This window comes from Antrostomus carolinensis, unplaced genomic scaffold, assembly GCF_000700745.2.
Source record: "Antrostomus carolinensis isolate BGI_N321 unplaced genomic scaffold, ASM70074v2 scaffold11993, whole genome shotgun sequence".
Taxonomy (NCBI): Eukaryota; Metazoa; Chordata; class Aves; order Caprimulgiformes; family Caprimulgidae; genus Antrostomus; species Antrostomus carolinensis.
In genome coordinates, this window is record NW_010305927.1 from 49,248 (window position 1) to 72,929 (window position 23,682).

Genomic DNA, 23,682 nt, shown 5'->3' on the forward strand with positions numbered 1-23,682 from the left:
ATAAAAGTGGCACCTATGGAACATTAAATCCAGATAAAGTCACCAAGGAGATAAATAAAACATCTCCTTCTAGCAAAGGCAGAATAAACTGTTTCCTCCAGGCAGCTGAGCACAGCTTGAGGGAGAGCAGCCGGGGCAGGCACCAGCTTTCTGCCCTGGCATCCATGGACCATCTGGGGCTGTGAAGGGGGGGAAAAAAACCCAAGGGAAACCCAAAAATGAGATTTTGCAGCCAGGGGTTCAGCTCAACACCATGGCAGGGGGGGGAAAGCCCCTCGTAGAGCCTGGGGAGTGAAGCTCAGTGGGGCTGGAGGCAGGAGAAGGTGAGCAAGGCTGTGCCAATCCCTCCAAAAAGGACAGTGGGTGCCCCGGGGGAGCCCCCCGTGCTTCCCAGCTTGCCCAGTAAATCCCAAGCACATGGGGAGCAAGCAGGACCTGAAAGCACGTGCAGAATCAGGGCCAGGGAGGACACCTGAATGTTTGCACCATTAAAACCACTTTGGGTGGCCAAGGGTCAGCAACTCCCAGCTCCTTCTGTAGAGCTCAGCAGCACAGGGTCACAGCGAGGGACAGAGCCTGCTCTGCCCACACAGCCCACGCTCGCTGTCCTCTTCTATAGTGCAGATAAATGATGGCAAAATGCTTCTGGACTTGTGTTTTCAGCCAAAATAATGTATTTTCTGTGCTGCAGAGAATATTCAGTTGTTTGGGGCTTTTGAGGGGGTTTTTTAGGATTTTTTTTAAAATAATTATTATTTTATATAGTTTAAAGGGCTGACTACATGTTGTATTTCTACGTATGAGCAGAAAACAGTTTTGCCAGCAAGCTTCAGAGGTAAGGTTGCTCTCTCATGATTAAATAAGCGATACTTTATACCAAATAAAAATAAACACCTGGAGCTGGAAGGGCTGTGTCAGCGGGGGTTACAATCCTCTCTGCTAATGGCAATAATAAGAGGATTGTAGCCAGTTAACTAGCTTGCTCACGAATTCTTCTTTGTGATATTGATTTTTAAGGAGAACATGATCTCCAAAGCAAAATAACAATAGCTGGCACTTGTAAATCTGTTTCCCACACTCAAAGCGATATGCAAACATTTACATGCCATTTAAAACATCTCCCTAAATCACTCCAGTAAATAATCCTTCCTGATTTACTGCTGGCTGAAGGAGAGGATGCTGAAGATGTCTCTGGTGTGTGTGGGGAAAGTCCAAGTCCTCGGTGGGCATTGGGGCTCGGCTCGTCTCGGAGGTAGAGCATCGCTGTCTCGTTAAACAGCTACAAAGGCAAAGTGCAGAGAGGCTGGTCTGGCTTTCCAGAAGCAGAAGGTACGTGTGGATCTAAGAGCCTCCATCCTTTGTGCAGGAGACAGCTCGGCCCCTGCTGTGCTTCCCTCCACTTCCCCAAACCCCATCGACTCCGGCTCTCACGCTGGTTCCTTTTAATCCCCGTTCAGACCCACCACTGGGACTGCGATGCCAGTTCCCAGGTGTGTGGGCATTTCAGTCTTTAAATTAATGAGGTTTTAGCTGCTAAAAGAAAAAGCTGCTTTTTTTTTTTATTATTATTATTATTTTTACTTAAACCCCCCCTGTTCTTGTGCACTGGCAGCTCACGGCTGCGGTGCTGAGCCCGCTTTGCTGGTGAGTTTTTGTATCACACATCATCCCAGTAAGCTCCAGCTGGAGACCCCAAACATACCTTCAGGGGCTGGGCCAGCAGTGGTGTGGCTCACACAGAAATATTGCGTGTCCAAGAGCTTTTATTTTCCCCCAGTGTTGACATTCAGGTCACTGGGGAAGGTGTTGGGATGAAGCCAAGTCTCTTTATTTCCAGTGGGCTGGATCCTGGTGTGTTACCCCAAAGCAGAGGAGGAAGAAGTGCCGCTGCCTCCCAGCAACAGACTGAAGAGCTCAGGTTTTAGAGGGTGCTCCTGCACTGACCTGCAACTGCTCAAGAGAGTTTGGGAGTGGCATAAATAATGCTCAAAAATCACCTTCCTAGAAATGATGGGGTGGAAGAAAGAGGCACGGTGAGGTTGAGGGACTCCAGAGGGCAGAAGCAGTGTAGGGGTGGAGTACTGAGTCCTGGCTACTCAGTACAGCAAAAAAGGATCCTGTACTTTCTCCAAGATCCAGAAGAGTATTTCCTCTCCGCAGACACATGCTGTGGTTGTACCTGTGAGGAAGATGAAATGCTGTTGTTTCCCGTATGAGAGGAACACCCATCTCCCTCCAGCACGCATCTGGCCAGCTTCCCCTGGTAAGAAGTCAAATTGAGGTGAGCAGCTCCACCTTTCTCCAACACCTTTCCTGTTAAAGCCAGGAGGATTGATTTGTTTTACCCGCTGCTGTTTGCCCAGCGTGGGCAGAATGAAGGTTGGGGGGGTGTCACCAGCACAACACAGCCCCTGGCAAACAGGCCAGAGGCAGATGCTCTGTGTTACGCAGCTCCTGTGCTTTGGAGCACGTTGGGACAGGTTGGTTTTGTTGGCAGGGTGCAAGGAAAGGTCACCCAGGCAGAGGACATGGAAGGCAGAGCCAAAAACTTCCCAGCAGGTTTGGAAACTAGCAGAGGTTACCAGTAAGACTAATTGCTGCTCTTACAGTGGATGTAGGAGAGAGTGGAAAGGGCTGCTGGGTGGAACCCAACTGCCACCAGGTAATGGTGGACACCAGCCCTACCTAAAGCTGCTGGCAGAGAGACAGGCAGCTGGGCAAGACCAAAAATATAACAAACTCAGTCCCCTGCCAGCAGGTATCCCGGGTCAGGGCTGGGGGAATCAGCTCCAGTTCTCCTGTTCTGACACCACAAGAGAAGTTTTATCGTTTTCCTACAATCAAGATGCTCTTCATTATGAAGCAGCATCTCCTCCTTGGCCAGCAACTAGTGATAAATCACCGCTGGGCGTGTGGGGGGCTAGTTTACAATACAAAAAAAGCAGAGCGTGCTCATCTGTCTTCTTCCCAATTACCTGCAGCCTGCTGGTCTCCAACCAGCTCCGTAAACCAAGAGGCAAATCAAGAATGTCAAACCCCAACCATGGGATTCGTGTCCCTCAGTGCAACCTATTTATGCAGCAAAGGCTGGGTATGTGCAGCCTGGAGGGGAGGAGATGAGAGCTGCAAGGAAACTGCCAGCATCCTGCTCCATGCCATGCACGGATGGTGGGTGCCCTCTAGTGAGGCACCTATCCGGGGTGCAGCACCTTCACCAGGGCTGCTTCCAACCCACATACAAAGCAAACAACGTCTAAAACAGTTGGAGAAGGGATAAGCCACCTCCTGGCATTACCACCAGCAAATAATGTGGTGGTTGCCCTTACTGGGAACCTGGAGTGGCTACAGCTGTTGGTGGTGATGGGGCTGGTGAACTGGTTTAAAAACAATACAAACACTTCAGGCTGGCTCAGGAGATGAAGCTTAAGCCATTCCCCTGCTGCCATTCCTTCTGGGTTTTGTAAACACACAGGTTTGGATATTGAAAGATGGGATGTGAGGAAGAATTTCTTTGCTGAAAGGGTTCTGAGGCATTGGAAGGGGTTGTCCAGGGCAGTGGTGGAGTCCCCATCCCTGGAGGGATTGAAGAGTCGTGTAGACACAGTGCTGAGGGACATGGGTTAGTCATAGGGGACTTGTCAGTGTGAGATTAATAATTGGACTTGATGATCTTAAAGGGCTTTTCCAATCCAGGCAATTCTGGGATTCTGTTTGTGCTACAGGCTCCCCCCCCAGCTGCAAGGCAGACCCATCCTGGGAGGGATGGGAGGTCTCTCCCTCCCTGGAAAGGTGGACATACAGGAAGGTCACAACCTGCTTACCCAGTAACAGTTCTTTACTTAAAAGGTTTTTTCCCTGAAATACAGTACAAATGAAAAAATAAACCTCTGTTATCGTCGAATGCGCTCCATTTAATTAAACTCATTACGCGCAGAACACACAAACAGGTCATCAGTTTTGTGATACATGCCTTTTTTAAATAGTGCAAACACACAGATGTTGTTCAATGAGCGTTCCTGCTTGTCACTGCAGTGACTGTGTGGGTGTGCATTGAGACACAAGAACAAGAACAATCTATCCGGGAACAACGAGCTGCAGGGAAGGTGCTGGGGAGATCCAGCAGGAAATCGCTCTTTCCAGAACAGCAAGTCTTTCTCTTTGCCAGAGGTACAAAGTGTTCCTGCCTTCTTCATGTATCTCACTGATCCTCAGAGGTGGTTATGTCTTCTAGGAGTTGGAGACTCTGAAGATAATTGCAGGGTTCAGAGGCTACGTCTTCTTGAAGCATCTCCTCAGTGTGGTAGGCATGGGGTGTCCACACAGGTGCGTGGGCAGCAATTGCACATTACCAGGGTGAAAGAGCACAGAGAAAAAGAAATTGTAATCACAACAGCTGCCTGGATTAATCATAATAAGGTGCAGGAACCAACTGATGGGATGTGTAACCCTGCTTGTGGCAGCTGACCTTTCTGCTGGCCAGATATTACCATGTACTCACAAGCAGGATCTCACTTCTTTTCAAAGGAGCAAGGAAAATTCCAAATGTTGTGGACAGAAAACTGAAAGAGGATTTTCCAGAGCAGAAAAGCTGCTGTCTGAAGGTCATTTGTGCTTCCAGAGCTGTTCCAAACGCACCGTTTATCACCCCAATGTCATTGTGGGTCTTATTCTTGCTCTTGATAGAACAGCCTCACGGTATCTCCTTTTGAAGGATCCTGATGCTGTTTGCCAATGTCCAGGCACAGGACTTGAGGAGTTCCTTGCTCAGCTTATGGACAAAGCCAGAACGGAGACCAATGCCCTGGCTCTTTCTTCAGTTACTTAATCACACCACCTTCCAAAGTGGTCAGCCTTCACTGAAGGCCTCTAGAGAGTATTTGAGTTTGTTTCTTTTTTTCTTCCAGGACTGGAAGATGAAGCTCAGAACAGGCAGCGTGTGAGCAGGCAAAAGCAAGCTACCCTGGTGCATTTTGAGACACTCAAGTTTCCACTCCATTTCCACTTCCATTTGTCCAACAGCCACTTTTTCTCTGCAAGGACAGCTTCTCGGGAGCAGATACAATCCACGTTGGACACAGAAGGATGGAGCAGACCCTGGCAAGCTGCGTTATGGTTTCCATCACAGTCATGCACCGTAAGAAAAACATAACACAGGCAGAAAGTTCCTAAGTTATCTTCATGGCAACACCTACCCAGAAGAAAGAAGCACTCTGGAGGGCTGCTCCAAAGGATCTTTGTAATTCACATAGAGGTTTTGTCGAGGTTAAATTGGCTCAATAACGCACCTCAGCAGAGGAAGGACACTGAGATTTTTTGAAGAGAGCGCTGAAGAAAAGGCTGATGTGCTGTGCGTGTCGGTAAACAAAGAGTCACTGAGAGCAACTGAGAAGAGGCACTTCAACTGGAAAGACTTTCAGGAGTAAATGCAAAGTGTGTACCTCTGGCTGCCAAGACAGAGAGTTTATATCTCCATACGGTCTCACGCTGCAGAACACTATAATGGGCTGAACAGCGGGATACGGTTGCGAGCTTCATCGTTCTCGTACTATATTTAAATATCCACCAAAGAAATGTGCTGGTGTTGGGGATAACTGGTGCCAAAAACTTCTGGCTGAAAAGCTGAGGGATCTAGAAAATTAAACCTGACCTACAGGTATATTTGTGCTAGTGAGACTTCAGCAGGTTCCTGAAGAACAGCAACCAACGTCACAGAGAAAAAATAAAAATAATAATAATTAAAAAAAGCAGTTAAATGGATAAACTTTTTTAGTCTGGGCATCAAAAGACAGCTGAGCTCAACACTCTCCTAACAGACATGCAGTGATGACTGGTGAAGCCTACCAAGGACCTCCTCTCATATTGCACTTCATAGTAAAACCACTATCAGAGAGAAGAACTGTCATCTGCTACGAGACACCAGTGTCATGTTCAGAGAACTTGAGTTCACGCTCATCTCAGGTAAATGCTCAGCTCCTTCAAACAATGTTTTTTTGTGTTAGAACTCCACATTAACTGCAATTAATTAATAATTAGCAATAATAGCACTGTCTGACCAGTATCTCATACGTGCTGCAACGTTAAGTGTTGCAGCCACGTGCTTTCAGCTTGTTCTTCAACCCATCCCTTGTCTGCACTTCCTACACTGTCAGAAGAGCAGCTCTTAATAAATTGCTAGTTATACAGACTTAGATTTTAAGTTAAAGCTATAAAATGTTCTTCTCCCCTTCTCCTGCACCAAACCCCCCCCTTTAACCCCCCAGCCACAACCTGGGCAGTTACAGCCTCACACAATGTGCTGCCACTGCAATAGCTTATTCTTCTATAGGAAGGAAAATCAACTGTAACATTGGGATATCTTATGTCTGCTAACTATTTCAGTTAAAAATATATAAGAACTGGACAAACACATGTTGTAAACACCGTGGTTACACTGAATAAGAAGTCACAGGTACAAAGATCGTTACACTGAAAGTTATCCTGCAGATTTGCTTTTTATCACTAACAGCCACACTGACAACAATTTTCATTTACTAATGGAAGCTGCATATAGATCTCAGTAGGATTTTGGGAGGGATGTTCAATCCCATTACTGCAACTTAACTCTCCTGACTCCTGACTTTTTGTGGTCAACACAAATTATATGCTTTTCAGTGTGGCCAGATCTGAACAATTCAATAAAACTGCTTTTAGCAAAACACTTAGTTCTCAGATGTGATCTGGATGAGAGGGAATTCACAGTATTTGGAAGTGCCACAACACATCCTGCTGAGCCCGAGACCCTAAAAAGGAAAGAAATTACCTGAAAAGGGAAGGAACTACCTGGCAGGAACTCCCTTCTGTGATTCCAGGCCTTAACGCTGCTCATCTTAGCATAATTAAAGTGCATCACCAGCAATTTAAGAGCCCTTTAGCTAAGGGTGCAATAAGTCAGCTTTTCCACAGGGATTGATTCCCATGGACTTACAGATAGTGCACCAAAACAAAACACCAGTTATCCTCTGATTTTTAAAACACAACTGTAAATGACAGCCAACAGTAATAGTCTAAATTATAGCCAACATCATAGAAATAATCACAATATTATGCAAAACACAAAGTGGATCTGAGTTTTGGCAGTGATAGGCAGCGATTGCATATAGCACCTACTCTGATATCTCTGCAGAGAAACAACACCTTGGACATCGCAGTTTGCTTGGACCTTCTGCTGGGCAGGTTCTGAGACCTTCCACTGCACACCTGACCTGCCAGGGCTGGACCAGCACAAGGAGTGTGGAAAACAACGAGGAAACAGCCAAGAGAAACACCAAGGTATGAGCACTATCCTTTTTTTTTTCTGTTGTGTCTTGAAGTGTACTACCTAGATCAGAGAGGGGATTATAGAGAAGATGACAAAACAGGGTTTATTCTACACACTGCACTGAATTCAAATGCCTGTATAGCTGGAAGGTGAAGGTACTAATGCTACTGCTGCATGATGCAAGCTCTCCAGAGCCCTGGAGAACAGGAAGGATGATGAAGATCTGAGCATGCTGTAGGGTATGATCTCAGAAAAGGGTTAGATGTTTGTAGACTGCAAGTTCTAGCTGAGTTTTACCAGCCAGTAGAGAAACCATGCGTAGCTCTGAAGGACAATGTAAACACTGTAAAGAGATTTGAAGTGTTAAATCAGATGGAAAGAAAATCAGTCAAGAAAATTAAATAAACTAACACCAAGCACAGCCCACAGACTAACCAGCTGCAACTGGTGCTTTACAGGAGTTATTTTTTTTCCTTTAAAAGCCCATATCCTGCCATTAAAGCCACATCACTCTCTAACGTGAGCATCTTCTATCTAGACTGGCCTGAGATAAGGCAGGTAGAAGCTGCAATGGTGCTGTAAGCACAGAGCTAGGAGAACATCCCAAAATGTGCAAAGAGCTGTTATCATTTAATCCAGCTGGCAAACCAGATTCTGAGCTAACATTGGACAGGCTTCATCAAAGCTATGCAAGATGACATAGAACTGTATATAAACGAAAAAAAAATCAATAGAAGTTCAAAGATTCCATAGCAAAGCAAAATAAAACACCCTATTCTTTTGCCATCTGATATGTGACCTGAGATAGCTATGCACTAAAAGTTTGGGAGCAGTTATTTCAAGTCTGGCAGCAAGAGGACCTTCACCTTATCCAACAAACCTACATTGAACAAAATAAAAATAATTCAGAAACCAGGTTATTTACTTCTCACTGCCTTCAGGAGAACTGATCCTTGGAGAAATGGCTTATCTAAATTGCAAACACCTTGGTCTACCCTTCCCTCCCGCCCTCTTGCCCACCCCTGCATATATATATATATTTCTCAGATGCAGACTCCCCCCTTAGAAGGCATTGCACAGGGTTTGACTTACTGGAGAACAACACTCCAACAGCCAAAGTTATAACTCTTTCCACAACTTATTTTCTGCAAGGACCAGTTATCAGAACAGAGAATCCCAGTGACACCACTGAGCTGAAATTAGAATATTTAGACAATTTTGAAGCTAGCACATCAATACCAATGTGGTAGTCACTCCCTTGCTCCCTATGGACTTTAATTTAAATGGACATTGAAAAGTGGATGCTACTTCATTTAATGCTGAGAATTCCTCCGTGTTCTTGGTCAGATTTGAGTCTTAATTCTCTTTGGTATTCACCGGCTGAGCTCTGAAGTTAGGGTTTGCGTGAGTGCAAGAAAACCTGTGTGCTGTCTTTTGTGGAGAAGGCCTGAACTGGCACAACTATCCCATAAAGATCCTGATCACCATCTCAATCTCTTTCCTGCACACTGGGCAAGGTGATCTCTTTTTTTTCAGCATCTTTGCACACTTGAAACAGGCCACAAGGTGAGCAGTCCTTCCATGGACAATATTCCCATCCCGTGGTCTGTGATGGCATAAGAAGCAAGGATTCAGTAATTTTTTTATACTCTCTAAAGACTGTATTTCTTCCTCCTTTTTATGCTCAGTGAAATGCAACAGAGACTTCTTGCTTTCACATTCTCGTGCCAAATCCAAAGACTCAATAGAGCTGCAGGGATCTACACGTGATTTGTTTTCTCCAACGTACAGATCTTTGGGTTGGCCAACTGGAGCAGAAATAGTCCTTCGGCAGTCCGGGACATCTATCCCTTTATCATCATTTTTGTTTTGCATAGTATCAATGTTGGACAGAGAAAGAGAATGAGCAAGTTTGGGACAATCTGAGTACCAGTCTTTCCGTAAGGCCCAGCAGCGGTAGCAGTACCGTTTGCCTGGAGAGTTAAATTTCTTGCATTTCGTGCATTGCCAGCAGTCCTGAGGAATGATGGGGGCAGACAAAAACAGCAGCAAGTTAGTGTGTTCTTGTAAACAACTCGTTTCTTCTACTTAGGAAAAGCAGCAAAGCAGCTTCATCAAAAAAGGACATTTATTAGCCAATACAAGGCTGCGAATACATGATTGCTAGCTGGATTATCAGCACCTGATATTCAGGATTATCAGCACCATTATCTGTGGTGGATTATCTTCTGGATTATCAGCACCATTATCTGTGAATGCACGATTGGTAGCTGGATTATCAGCACCTCAGAAAGCCTGAGGAGAATTTGACTTACCCCTGTGCATTCTACAGATGCAGATCTCTTAAGCATTAAAATCTGTCCTTCCTTCCTCCCAGCCTTCAGCACTCTGGATGAATACAATGTCCTCAAGCTGTGCAGTTTATTGAATTTTCAGTATCTCACTCTAAATTCAAGGGTAGAGCTCCTTGAATTAGTCAGGGATATATTTCCCAGACTCACTAATCATTTAACATCTGTTGAATCTGCACAACTAACAGCGGCTCACTTGACTAACAAGCAGCTTAACTTGACTAACCTGGAACAGGTTGCCCAAGGAAGTTGTGGCTGCTCCTCCCTGGAAGTGTTCAAGGCCAGGTTGGATGACGCTTTGAGCAACCTGGTCTAGTGGAAGGTGTCCCTGCTGCTGGCAGGGGGGTTGGGACTGGATGAGCTTTAAGGTCCCTTCCAACCCAAACCAGTCTATGATGACTACCCCACATAGCAAGGGCGAGAGCTGCCCGAGTTCAGAGCTATAATTCAGATGTCCAATGCCAGGGACATCCTAATTTGTCAAGTATGCACAGTCTAAAAACTAATGCTAAAAAATTTTGATGCCATCAGCTGCAAAAAAAAGTATCATGATACACTTTTGCTGACTTAAAAGAAAAACTCAAAAGGCAGCCTGCAGGGCTGGGAGAAAAAAAGGACAGATGAAAAGAACACAAATTTGATGTCCCTCAGAATCTATCAAGGGGGAATTCAGAAGAGGAATAGGGTAGTGGGGAGGGCTGGTAACCCAGTAATTACTGCTTATTCTCTCTTTCCACTTTGTTTTTTTCATTTAAACAAGGAAAAGAGCTGTGGTGTGTCCTTAGAGAGGCACTGCAAGGGCAAAGACATTACACCAGCAGGTATGCAGGCTCTCCTCCTGACAAAGGCCATAAAAGTATCTTAGAAAAAATGGGGTGAGATGAGAATTGGATTCTCCTCTCATCCCAGAGACTACCACAAAATAAGTGACAGCTTCAGAGCTGGCCTGGATACTCAGGACTCAGAGGAACCCTGATCCTGACACAGAAATTTCCACTAACAAGATTTTTTTTTTTGAGTATGAGCACTTCAGTGATTACAAAGTGCCTACTTTAGATTTCCAAATCTCTGCCAAGGACTATACTCCAAATTTCCTTTCAGAGGACAATACAGAATTAACCTTATTAAAACATGCATGGATATAATATTAACTTCATATAGCATTAGACTGATGATGCTGGAAACTGAAAGTCTAATTTTCATTCACTTCCTGAGTGTGTGAAGGGACAGGTTAAATCATGAGTAAAAAGCCAGCAGCTGCCCTTGCTGACACTACATTACCCTGGCACAAAAGAGACAAAGAATGTAGAAACAGGGACCCTGATCTCCTGGTCAAAACCACCCCCTCCTAGTTAGAGCACGTATAAATTCTCTCCCATTGACACAAAAAGTGGCTGAAATCACCTAAGTTCCAAGAGGCTCCATGGCCAGGAGAGACACTTGGTGTCTTTGGACTGGGTAGGTGACAGCATTCATGGGCTGCCAGTGCTCAATGCCCATCCAGTTTAGAATTTAACAGAGCCCTATCCAAAACAAACCAGAGCAGGTTGAGGTAACTTCCCTAAATTCCTTCATGTTAGTTACAAAAAAAGGGGGTTTTTTTGCTTGATTTTTGCTTTTCTCCACCTTTGAAACCCATACAAAAATCAGCTTTTCTCCTACCACAAGCAGTAGTAGCTGTAGGACAAGCTTTTCCAACTACAGCTAGGATGCTGCACACTCCTAGCAAGGAACACTGACCTAAAGGATGTCTTACCTCAGGAGCAGCTTCTGTATCCGTGTCATCAGTTAAGCACTGGGAATTCTCACAGTCATGCAAACACACATCCTCGGTCACCTGGAGAGAGTGGAAATGTTGTTAGAGTGGTGTGATAATCTATACGTATGATCTGCTTGGCACTGGACACCAAAACTAAAATGACTATATAATTGCCAGGATAATTAAGCTATTTCTGGAAGTGAATCAAATGCCATTTTATGTCCAGTATCGATTCCAGACTGTTGTCCATAACTGTCACTGGGTGATAATCCTTTGGTCAACTCATACCTCTCTCTGATGTGCACAAGAATCATACAAATACAAACACACCTGAGCAGTCCTACTCATTTCCATGGAGGAAATCATTAACTCAGTCCTTTTAACACATATTTGATTAATTACCCTTATGACCAATCCTACTACCACCTCAGCTAGCAGACTCAGGGCCTGACTATCTTACAATGAATGCTAACAGAACCTAAACTGAGATTTTCCTCTTCTTTTCAGTTATTAGTCTTGCAGATATTGGCTAGAAATATAGTAAAGTTGCTGCTAGAATTTTAATTAATTTTAAATGAATTTTGTGCTTTGAAAATACACCCATTTAAACCAAAACCCAAGCAGACTGACTACACAGGAAAGCAATCACCCCATGAGTGGTGACAGCCTTTTCTAAACATAGTTTAAACTGGATGGTTGTAGATACAGCTCCTCCCAAATCAGCACAGCACCAAAAGGAGATGAAAAGCAAAGGATTTGGCATTTCCATGAGATCAATTAAACAAGACCAACGTGCGGAACACACGCACTGTGGCTGTTTGAAGAGGTACCTTTTTGTCACCTTCTTTCACTTCCTCGCAGTCAACCGTTTCCACCTTGCCTGCAGCACTGCTCTGATCTGACGGGCATTCGTTGAGGAACCACAAGTCATCAGTAGTATCTGAAACAATGGCAGTGTCTACATCCTGATGGGAGAAGAAACAGGACATCACTTAGAGATCTGGTTAGCAGCAGCAGGAGTACCAGCACCACAGTTATTGCCAAATACCTCTCCCCTTTTCCTCACTAAGAGCTTTCTCAGCTCTGGGCAGCTTCTCTATCACCCCTGGGAGAGAAAGGAGCAGCTCACTACTCTCACAGCCACCCCTTTTTGCAAGCAGGACCGTGCTTATTCTCCTTGCTAGCCGGCCATACAGCAGCTGGCCACCACACTACAGCCCTCTGCACCATAAAACAACTTTCAACCCAGAAGAGGGGCAACTCCTGAAATACAACCAATGGTCTGGAGATCTCCAATGGCTGAACACAGCCTTCAGAGAGCACCTGGTTTATTTAAGAACACTAAAGGTAACCAACCACCTGATGTGAAAGGCTGAGACAGGAACACACAAGGGAGAGGCTGAAAATCCTGGAGTGGGAAGGGGAAAGAAAGAACAAGAATATTTTATTTACTTGGAACCCAAAAGAGGAGAGGAAGAGAATACAGTGCACCTAGTTAAAATGTCTACACACCTGGTTAGTCTGAATATCTGTTGATCCATTACTTCTGGACTTGTAATTGCTTCTGAGGTTGCCTAAAAACCACCATGGAAGACCAGCTACATCCCATTCCTCAAACACTAGGTCCAGTTTAGGCTTCTTGCTTTTAGAGAGGTTTTCTATTAAGTCTTTGTCTGTAAGAGCCAAGTAGAATCTAAGTCATGCCACACCTACATTATTTCAGAGACTAGCAGAGAAAAATTTGGCCCCATTTTAGAAATCTTTCTTGCTCCTTACAGCCAGTTGCTGCTAAGAGCTTTGGGGCTCGTATGAGCATACTGGGATGTTAGATCTGCTGCACAGCTGTACTCATATATCTACCCAAGTCAACCTGGCAAAATATTCACTGCACAGCCATCAGAGGTCAGAGAAGCATCCCAGTGTTCCCAGGTTCTCTTCAGCTTTACCTTACTTTCAAGACTCAATACAGAAACACGACCGCTTCTTTCAGAGCTCTGCCCAACTCAGCACTGAGTAGATTTCTTGAGTGACTTAAGATGCAGAAAAAAACTGGTTTAAATTTGGTTCAAATTTCCAGTGATGGGAGCTCCTGACTTCTGAAACCAGGCTCAAAATAGGAAGCAGGAAGGTAAGAATCTGTCCTCCATCACCCCATGCTTCAGCCTCCTTTTTAGCCTGTGCAGTTTAGTCTCTGATCCTAAACTCAGCAGTCTGAATTTCAAGATAACCTTGAATCTCTTTCTCTTCAGTGCCAAGAGTTTCAAAGGCACAGTCAAGGACTGTTTCTACCTCCTTTACACGTGCAGCCAGGAAAATATCTTCTGCTCTCATTTGATCTGGAAATACCCACGCTTGCAAAGATTTGGTTTTACAAATTAGGTTCCTTGATATGAGAACGACGTGAGAACAGAAAGTAGAAAAACAGGAAAATTGCTTCTGTAACATCAGAAATCCATACGAGTGAACCATCAAGAAATCCCCAGATGTTAAAACAAAGGAAATGTCTAAATATGAAGGAGCTGTATTACACTTAAGCTGGACAGAAAAAAAAATTCTATTGTTATTCAGTTCCCTGATTAGTTTGCAGGTAATGCCTGTAGACGGCTCAGGCTGTGTTCTATGTAATCAGAGGAGAGAGTCCCTTGGGAAGATAAATAGATACAAGTATAATTTCAGCATTTAAAATACCCTTCAGCAAGGTCTGTAAGATTTTTCATGGCATTGTTTAGTGATAGATGTGCTTTTGGGGCTTAACCTGCCATTTTATTCAAAGTGTTTGTTTATTTATGAGACCAAATATCCAAGCTACAAAACACGTCTATCATAAAAATACCTTTGGCGAACATTTGCAGTTCTCTCAATCTTTAGCACAAAACAACGATTTAAAAAGATTATATTCCACAACAGGTTTTTATTAGTTTCCCCAACGCTCTCCTCCAGCATTTTGCCGACACAAAGCTCAACGTGTCACACTGGAGAACAAGCAGAAGAGCTTGTACACGTTGTGTTACTGCAGAAAAGCTGGCACTCACCTTCATAATTCTCACATTTTTGCTCTGAGGTAGACAAAGCAGAAGCATTGCTTTCACCCTCCGTGACGCCAGTGTCATAACCTCCTGGGCAGCTAAACTGCATGAAGGAAGGAAAAACCAGATGTTAGTCCATCAGAGCTTATAGGGACAAGGGGATGTAGCACTTCCATTCCGAGTCACCAGCTGCAGTAAAAGATCAAGAAGATATGAAGAGAAATAAAAAAGTTTCTGAACAAAAACTACACACTATTAACCCTTCAAGGCAGCTAATGCATCTGTAATCAGCACAAACAATATACTTGCAACCTAGGAAAAATCTTAAAAGATTGGCAAAAGTCCAAAAGTTGCCATCTTTAATGCAGTAGTACTGCCATCTTTGTGACTCTCCAGCCCCCAATGTGAACAGCCACCTCCCAGATCAGAGTACCTTAAGCCCAAAATACACCAGGAAACAAGTTGGAACGTGCAAAGATTTTTCCTAGGTTTCAGATTCTGCCTGAAAGCTTCTGAAAACAATCCTACTTCAACACAAAACTTGTTCACACGTTTTAGAAAGCTTTATTATTTGGCAATTCCTACTCAAGAGAGGGGATGGGAGACAGGGAGGGGAAAGGCAGGAAAATACAGAGCACGCTGGAGGAACTGAGGACTAGAAGTGCTACACCCCAGAGAAACGCGCTCAGAGACTGGTACTCTGTTATGAAGAGAACAGAGAAGGGTCACTCTGTCCCTGTTCTGTGGACTCCGAGAACTTTTCAGGAAGGTGAGGACCTGGCAGCCAAGCAGCACAAAGTTCTGGCAGTCCACCATGCACAGGTACAGAGAAGGGGCACTCTGTACAACAAAAGAAACCACCAGACAGTGGGTTTACCTTCAGCTGGTCTTGGCTTGGCTTATCGACGCTCTGTTCCTTTGCGAGATTCTGTGCAGCATCTAGATGGCAGGTAAAACAAAAGAAAAAACCTTCCCTGGTAATAACCATTCTCACAACACAGAGGGTCTTCAGCAAGCAACCAACGAGCCAGGCTTGGCAGACCTCTAAGTAACCCTTTAAGAGAAACAGAGCCCTTTCTTCCTCAGTGAGCTGGACATTTCCTAGAGAGGCATTACTCCAGTACTCCCTAGGCTTTGCTAGGTGGGAGGGATTAGCCCATGGAACACAGAGTCTGTGCCTCCTTGGAGATGAAGCTTGATGAAACCTCACAGTATGTTAAGAACCTCCTTCCCAATGTGAAAAACTATTCTTTTTCCTACAGGCTGTCCTGCCATCTCAAGCTCTAGGTCTTTTATACAAGAGGTTTGCACAGAGGCAGAAACCCAGAGCAATAGCAGAAAGTGGAGACTCTCACTTGAAGGCTGGATCAGATCCATGCTGAAGAAGGTGAACAGAGAAGAGTAAGATTTTTATGAAATACCTGAGGACACCATCTCTTTCAGCTTATGCTAAAACAAGAAAAACAACTTTCTTAAAGGGTGTGGGCATGAAGAATAATGACTAGACTAAAGAAAGGAAAATTCCATGCACAGCAAGCTCTTTCCTGGGTAACTATGTACACATCCATAACACAATTTAATCTAGCTGATTATGCTGGCCCCAAGAGTTAATTAAAAGGTCAACCTAAATAGCAAGAACAAACAAATTAACAGAAATCTTTCTACATGATAGAAGAGCTGCACTTAGGAAGTCCAGCCTTTACACAGAATGACTTGCTGGAGAACAAAAGATGCAAGGATGGCTCCTGCTTGCTCCCCTTTCCATTTAGCAGAGAAATTCCCTGCTGAATGCCTGCCAGGCAGACAGGAACACTCTGATTCACATCATGAATCATGTCGTTGATATGAAGACACTGAAAACTGGCAGAAGAGTGGACCACAAAGTGCTCTATAAAATGGACCAGAACCCAGGACCACAAAATGCCATGGCTCTATCCCATGTTCTTTGCTCTCCATGCATTAGTTCAGCTTTCCTTTCTTCCCTTCCATCACTCTACAGCTTCTGCAGTCACTGATTATTTAATACCTGAAGGAAAACAGAAGCCATTTGGCTCATTCATAATTGTTCTGGCTCCACCAGGGCATTAGAAGAGGTGAAGACTTAACCTTCCAACATTTTATAAATAATGCAAACTAGCCTTAAAAACTGTGAAAAGACATTCCAGTTATTGGAAGACTTTTTTCCAAGCCAACTAGGAACTGAACATAAAATGTCCTTAAAATGAGGTTTTCCTAAGTACACCTCACGTGATTCCTACTGAAGAGTGAAAGTTAGCCAAGTAAGGACAGCATCTGATGAAGAGCATTATGTAAGAGCTTAGTCTTTATTATCAAGATGTACTGTAGTCACTTTTCCTTCTACAAGTGTACTTCAAAGAAGTGTCTGAGATCTGCAAAATGATGTGCTGATAAGCACTGATGTGGCTAATGAATACAAGCAGCTATTACAAAACACTAAACATGAAGACCTCGTTAAGCTCTGTGGCACTTCTAGTTATTCCCAAGTTGTGATGAAGGAAAAAAACACCACCTAGAGTCATCTTTCCTATGTATTTGTCAAAGGTCTGGTCTGCCAAGCTTGTTTCGTTTTGTGGTCACACACACACACACACACACACACACACACACATGCAGACACGGTGGTATAACTCAGTGATCATCTCCCTAAAGGAACAGCATTTCCTTTGGCAGGTTTAAAAATAGTTACACCATGACTGGACCATCCACATGCACACCCAGCCACACGCACACACACAAACAAACACCAAGTAGGAGGGGACAGGGCAGCAGAGCAGAGAGTGTTTCGCTGGGATCCTTTGCTCTCCACATACACTGCCTATAGGGAAGAAGCCAGGGCACCACCAGCGAGGGAAACGGCACTCACACAGTTATCCTGTAGGTAATATGTTCAGACAAGAGTCCACTTAAGGAGGTTCTTCTACATAAATAAAGGAGAGGGACCTCAGAGGCACCAATCCATGGCTCAAAGCAGAGGACTAAGCAGTTCAGGGCTATGTTTTCTCAGTTTCTAAATTTGCACAAGCTTTTATGTACGTGTGCAAAACCAGACTAAGCCCTTATGAAGAACTAAGTCCATATTATCTGCTTAGAGACACCAGGAAGTATGGCACAAGACTCCACAACTCTCACAGTGCAGCTCCTTCATGATGTGCACACTTGTAGTTTCACCAGAAGGGGTTTTTTTTATTTATTTCAAATGAAGATTACCAGCCGTACAATGAAAACTGGCTGCAAGAAAGCCATCAGCTGAGATTAATTTAAGAATAAATTTTAATCTATGACTGAAGGACTTTTGATGTAGATAGATTTGATTTCTTTTATGAGCTGGGAAAGTGACAGTGACCTTTAAAGGTTCAAGTGTTTGATTAAAGTCCAGACCTCTTTGGCTTGTAGAACTAGGCTGGGTTTCCAGCACTCTACGTTCAGTCTCGAGACTATGAAAGTATAAAATGAGGTGAGAGCGAGAAGTCTCAGCACGTTATGAAACTGAGGAAAGACTGAGAAATCAATAATGATTTGGATGGGATACTTCAGCCACGTTGATTTGTACATCTGTCAGTGTGCTTCCAGACAGAGTATGTCTGCTGCTCCGAGGTTTGGCCACTGGTTATAGGCAGCCACGTTACTCAAAGAGCTAAATTATTTCATATCACAGCTACTAATGGTGGACACACAGAAAAGACACATACTCAAAGAGATTGTCTCGTTAAAGCTTTCATTAACAGTTTGTCACAACTTCAGAAACATTTCTTTCTTGCATATCATTACTTACCCAAGTTACATCAACACTATATTGAATATACTTGCCCATACTGTGATAAACCTACCTGTCATTGCAGCAGAAGTCAGGTTCCGTTTCAACATATCATAGACTGGGCTGTGGGAAAGAAGGTGACAGTTGACTATACTCCCAAAACCAAACAGCATTACCCTTTTAAACCAGGGACAGAAATGATCTTTTATTATCCAGACAGACACTGGAAACTGCAGTGGGTTTGTTGCCACTCCTCAATGCTTTCTACAAATAAGTCTAGCTCAGAATTTAACTGAAAGATGCAGATTTTAGCTTAAGTCTGAGATCAAGGGCCTAAGAAGACGCAGAAATAAAAGGGGGAGAGGATGTCAGGTCAAGCAGTTCACTGCCTGGACTATTCAGAACTGGCTCCTCAAAACAAAGGAGTGAAACTCAAACTTGTCAAATGCATTACCAATAAGCCACTGAGCAGGGTACTTGGTATTCACGGAGGTTTATGTGACAGTGAACAGAAGCAGTGACACCAAGAGTCTCCTGTCTCAGCAACTTCTACAATACAATATACGTTAAAGGTCACTTTTTTTCCTACCTTGGATCTTTTACAGAGAAGCTCTCCAGTCCCAGCAGTTCTCCCAGCTGATCTCCTCCACAATAGACCATGTGTTGCTGTCTTTTGTCATATAGCTGCCTCACCATTATATACTGTCCTAGGTAATGCATAACCTGTGGATAAAAACCATACCATTAGCCATATCTGCAGCTGAAACCAAACCACCCATGACCCTGTGAATTTGCTTGAGTTTACAATACTTGCCCCCTGCTATGCTGTACAGTGTGAGTCAAACACTACCTGCTTTTAATGCACATCAGCAATTTGTCAGTGTCTCCCAACTAAGGGAGAGTTATGCTTTACCATATTGCTATAAGGTTTGTAACTATTAACCCTTGACAAGCAAGAAAATGGGGTGGAAGATGGATAAACAGAAGTCACTCTGCTACCTCACATTAAAACAAAATAGGACATGGGTGATAACACATTTATCTGAGCAGTTTGCCTCAGTGAAAGCTGCAGATGGAGGCTGCTGCTGTTCAACTCAGAGTAAAGAAGAGAAGGAAATGAGGAGGCAGAAGGCATCCCCAGTTAAAAGAAGAAGCTATTACTAAAGGATGACTACAAGTTACACTGCTGTGTCCTTCAGGAGACAGTTTGCAAGATGCAAAAATAAGTGCATTAGTATTGCAAAGAAGGACGGAGAGGAATTATCCTCTGAGAGCTGGCAGACACTGCCAGCTACAGTGAGGAATTCAGAGTACAAGAGGAGAAAGCAAAGTGCACAATATAGGCAGGTTCCCCAGCAAAGTGACCCTCCTGAATAACAGTGTCACCAAAAAGTGCTAACAATACTCCATTCACTGCAGAAAAACCTGACTTACCTGAGTTAAAATGTTAATCTATACAAGTAACCTGCATTTAATACTCAACTCCCTCCATTTAAACCATTCAATTTGTTTTTGCAGAAATTTTTAGAAGCTAAATAAGTTATTTAAATGCATAAGTGTTTAAAATAAGTCACAAGGCTCTGCAGGAATATTTGACACATTCATAATGAAAAACCACTGCATTTAATTCCTTCCAGACAGGGTACTCTTGTAAATCACAGTCAGTGTCATTTTTTTTAATCTTGTACACATATTGCACTTTAATCTCAAAATAAATGAATTCACAGGGTCTCTTAGGTTTAGCTGACAAGCCATTTCAAAAGAAAGTTAAAAGAAAAATATCAACTGGAATTCAATTTTTAAGGTTTTCATGCACTGAGCAGAGAGCAAGACAATTGAACAGAATCTCCTGCACTCTCTCAAGAACACAGCAACCCCATATTTCACACTCCTCTTCCAATTCCTCCAGGAGCTCTCAAAACAATTCATGATCAACCAAATCACAACAGCCCTCCAGGTAAGGTATTTTTATTTTTCAAGCAGGGCTTCAAAGTGTAGAAAAATAAATAGCCAGTCCCATCCCTTCCTCACAAAGAGCCACCTCCCAAACAAGCAGGGACAGGCACAGTTCCAGTGCCTGGGAACCGAGCCCACCTCCTTCAGCGTGAAGGTTTCACCTTGGGCACCTGCAGCCTGCAGAATCTTCAGAAGTGGCAGTTTGGGTCTCACCTAAAACACAAAGCACAGAATTTTGTTTTGAATGACAAGAAGCAGTACCCTGCTGAGAAAAAGCAGGTCACCCTGGTCACCCTGGCACGTGTGCCTGCATATCACAGCTACTAAACCCAAGATGCCCAAGTCAACCTGGGTAAGACTCAAACCAAGCACAGAGCTGACAAGGTTGGTATGAGTTGGAGGTCATGGGGGAACACTGCTTGCCTCAGGCTAACGTGCTGAAGGCTGGTAGTCTTTTTTACAGGTAATCTGCATGGACAGATGCTTAAAAAGAAGTTAGAAGGACTGAAAATCAGCACAGTCATTCTGACTCAAGTGCAAAACAAACCAAACAAAAAAATCCAAGGAATGTGGGCAGCCAGCTTTAAAGGTTTTAATCACTCGCACTGTCTCATTAACTTTGATGCCATTCATCCTGTGAGGGAAGACTGGAAACTCAGACCCTTGGTATGGAGTCCTAGGCAGTGACTAACCAAATGTAGAGAGTCACAGCTTTAGGAGCAATGGTGGTGTATTCAGATTGTGACTTCAAGAGCAGCATGCCTGAATTTTCTCAATTAGTGCAGTGAACAAATCCCACCGGCTCTGCACAGCCCTTGGGGAGAATGGATTTATTAGGATCCATGAACAGGCACATTAATAATAAGACTGCATTAAACACAAAGTGTTGTTAATTAACACCAAGGATCAGAACCTGTATTTTCTGTGGATCTCACTCATCAATTAAAATTTATTACATAAAATATAAAGCACCCTGGGAACGATGCAACTGCTCCAAAAGCCCTTTGGGTTTCACCCACACACCCAAGAGTACCAGATGAGACAGAGGATGCTATATAGAACAGCAGCGAGTTTTAAATAGCTACTTCCCCTCTACATTGCTACTTCACCTACTCCACAAGAATGATAACAATTCCTAGGAGAGTTCCACCACGTGATCTGACACCTTGTGCTCAATAAAAATGTCAGGAAGCCCTCGCTGTTCTCCGAATGCTACACGGTTGTGTACAATATTGTATATGAATGCACGTTTCCCACATGGAATATCTTCTTCTGTTCTCCTTGTCTATCAGATACTCATACAGCAAGATATTTCAATCTGTCACAGGCCAGAAAGCCCAGTCCTCAGCACATGATGTTCATTGCTGTTTCCTCCACACTTTGACAAGGATTATGCTCTCAAGGCATGTAATCTGTGCTAGCTAGTAAAAGCCTTCACCTGTCAATGTTAGGTGGGTTCACCTGTGTCTCAGACCCACCCCTCCTTTCTGCCTATATAAATGCAATTACAATCTCCACTTCCTTTTCCAAGGAGCAGAGCCTGCTTGCAACCCTGCAACATCTCCTCAAGAGACAGTTTGAGCTGCAGCATCATTTTCCTGCACAAGGTAAGAGCAGGTTTTGGTTGCTCCTCACAAATGTTATTTGTCACTCAGGTATCAGACAGTATCTTGGCAAGGTTATTTGTTCCACTGTTTTCTAACATGGCAAAAAATTAATCTCCTCTGTGAATGTGTCTGCTCTGCATGTTTCTCAGTGTTTGTTAAATGCATTTTCAAACTCAAATAGAACAGCTTGTGTCCAGCCCCGAGTCTCTTTCTCAAGAACAGCTTTTTCTAGGAAGCTCAGCACAACTCAAATAAGTGCTTGCATCAGCACATGGTTTTTAATGAGATGAAATTATGTGTTTGCATTCATTCATCTCTCTAATGACCACTCTCAAATTGATTTTGAAGTAACTTCTTATACATTTCTTTCTGATTAAAGAAGCAACCTAGTTAGTTTGATCATTTTAAAATGGGCCTTTAGCTACTACAGTACAGCCAAAATAGAAGTGTTTATTCTGCATGGCCTAGGACACTGAGTGTTGACAATCAATACTTTGTTATTAATAGCAGAGCCTATTTACTTATTTTTTTTAATGCAGAGTGAGTTGAATAAATAAGTATATACATCAGTCCTGCACAGGACTTGGCTACATTTCAAAGCTTCTAAATTAAGCCTCAAATGGGAGGATCTCTTTAACTTCCCATCAGCTTATTTCCACTCCTGCCACATCCCCTTATATTGTAGAGATGCTTTTTACAATTAATTGGCTCTGGAAGGTGGGATGCCTGTCTTAGAGAAACCTTCTTGATTTTTAGACCAGACTTTTTCTACTTACTGTTTGCAAATTTATCTGGCTGTTACCATGGTGTTGAGCCATACTCAAACCACACACCTGCCAAGCTGACCTTGGCTCACAGCTACGTTTATTTCTTGTTCCAGGGACACTCCAGGAGTAGTTAGTTGATAATGGGAGTACAACACTTTCAGTACTTACCTAAACTGACTCCAAAAAAAGGCACAGGGATCAGTTACTGGCTAGACAAAGTTCAGCACACAAGGTTACAAAACTCCAGTACAACTGTCACAGATAGTCCAGTACTAGGAGGAATGCTGTACGTGGAATTCTTCAATTATAGCTCCAGCACAAAAAATAGGCATTACATAATTTCTTGTATGGGCAGTTTGAACTGCTTTTTCCCCTCCTCCTCTTTTAAAATGTTCATAAATCATTGATCTGATAGCGAAAGCTAACACAGCTCCTCAGGATAAAAGCCCTACTCCATCATGCTAAATTCTTACTTAAATGTACTTGGAGAGCTTTGATTTGATGGAAGAAATTACTGCTTCAGTGAGGAGAAAGCAGTGAAGATAAGTGGGAGAGATAATTACCTGGTTAACTTGTCCGAGTGTGATTCTGCAGGCATTCTCAGCTGCTGGATGCTGGGCAGAGCTTGGAGATGTCATTGTGGCAGTGATTAGCTGTTTCTGGCACAAGCCTATAAATGAGAAGGTTCAGGTACCAGTTGAGAAACCTGGTCTTAAGTTTAACCACTTCCACTTCATAGAAGCTTCAGGAAACCAGTATTTAAAATTAGCATTATTCAGTAGTTGTTTTAAGATACACATGCAGGGCTAATGTTATTGTGCCCCTCAACTGCTCTGTCCTACCCAAGCTGTACCCAGCAGCCCAGTGCCTGACAAAACAGCCATGTGAGACCAACTGGGACAGATTCACAGGGACTGGGGCTGCTGTGGGTCTGAGGATGCTTTAATTCTGCCCATCTCCAGGAGAGGCACAGCATGGTGAGGAACGTGAGGACCTGCCAGCCTCCATCAGGCCATTGGTGAAATCCTTGAGTCAGAGGGAGGGAAAAAGAGAAGCTGAGTCACAATCAACCACAATGGGAATGTTCACAAGACAGCAACCCCTTGATTGCCCCAAAGGAGGAGCAGTCAGTGCTGATGGCAAT

At 43.6% G+C, this 23,682-nt stretch overlaps 1 protein-coding gene across 2 annotated transcripts; it reads right to left on the minus strand.

Annotated features, from left to right (window-relative positions):
* Window positions 1–8,758: 8,758 nt before the first annotated feature.
* Window positions 8,759–23,191, minus strand: MDM4 (MDM4 regulator of p53). 2 transcript variants are annotated; one of them, XM_029084266.1, is made up of 10 exons: window positions 23,102–23,191; window positions 20,303–20,377; window positions 18,798–18,931; window positions 18,282–18,331; window positions 15,295–15,372; window positions 14,440–14,520; window positions 12,920–13,080; window positions 12,238–12,372; window positions 11,405–11,485; window positions 8,759–9,313 (listed from the first exon to the last, which is right to left on the minus strand). In XM_029084266.1, the coding sequence occupies exons 1-10, from the start codon at window positions 23,174–23,176 to the stop codon at window positions 8,759–8,761; spliced, it is 1,425 nt and encodes a 474-aa protein (XP_028940099.1). In that variant the 5' UTR covers window positions 23,177–23,191. The 2 variants fall into 2 exon arrangements, with proteins under 2 accessions (XP_028940099.1, XP_028940098.1); XM_029084265.1 differs by having other exon boundaries at window positions 14,440–14,536; window positions 15,311–15,372; window positions 23,102–23,176.
* Between the last annotated feature and the right edge of the window lie 491 nt (window positions 23,192–23,682).

Coding starts and splice junctions, on each gene's coding strand:
- MDM4 (XM_029084266.1), bottom strand. CDS start 23,176: ATGACATCTCCAAGCTCTGCCCAGCATCCAGCAGCTGAGAATGCCTGC. Junction 18,932..20,302: donor AAACCTTCACGCTGAAGGAG/GTGGGCTCGGTT, acceptor TTTTATCCACAG/GTTATGCATTACCTAGGACA. Junction 15,373..18,281: donor GACTTCTGCTGCAATGACAG/GTAGGTTTATCA, acceptor CCTGCCATCTAG/ATGCTGCACAGAATCTCGCA.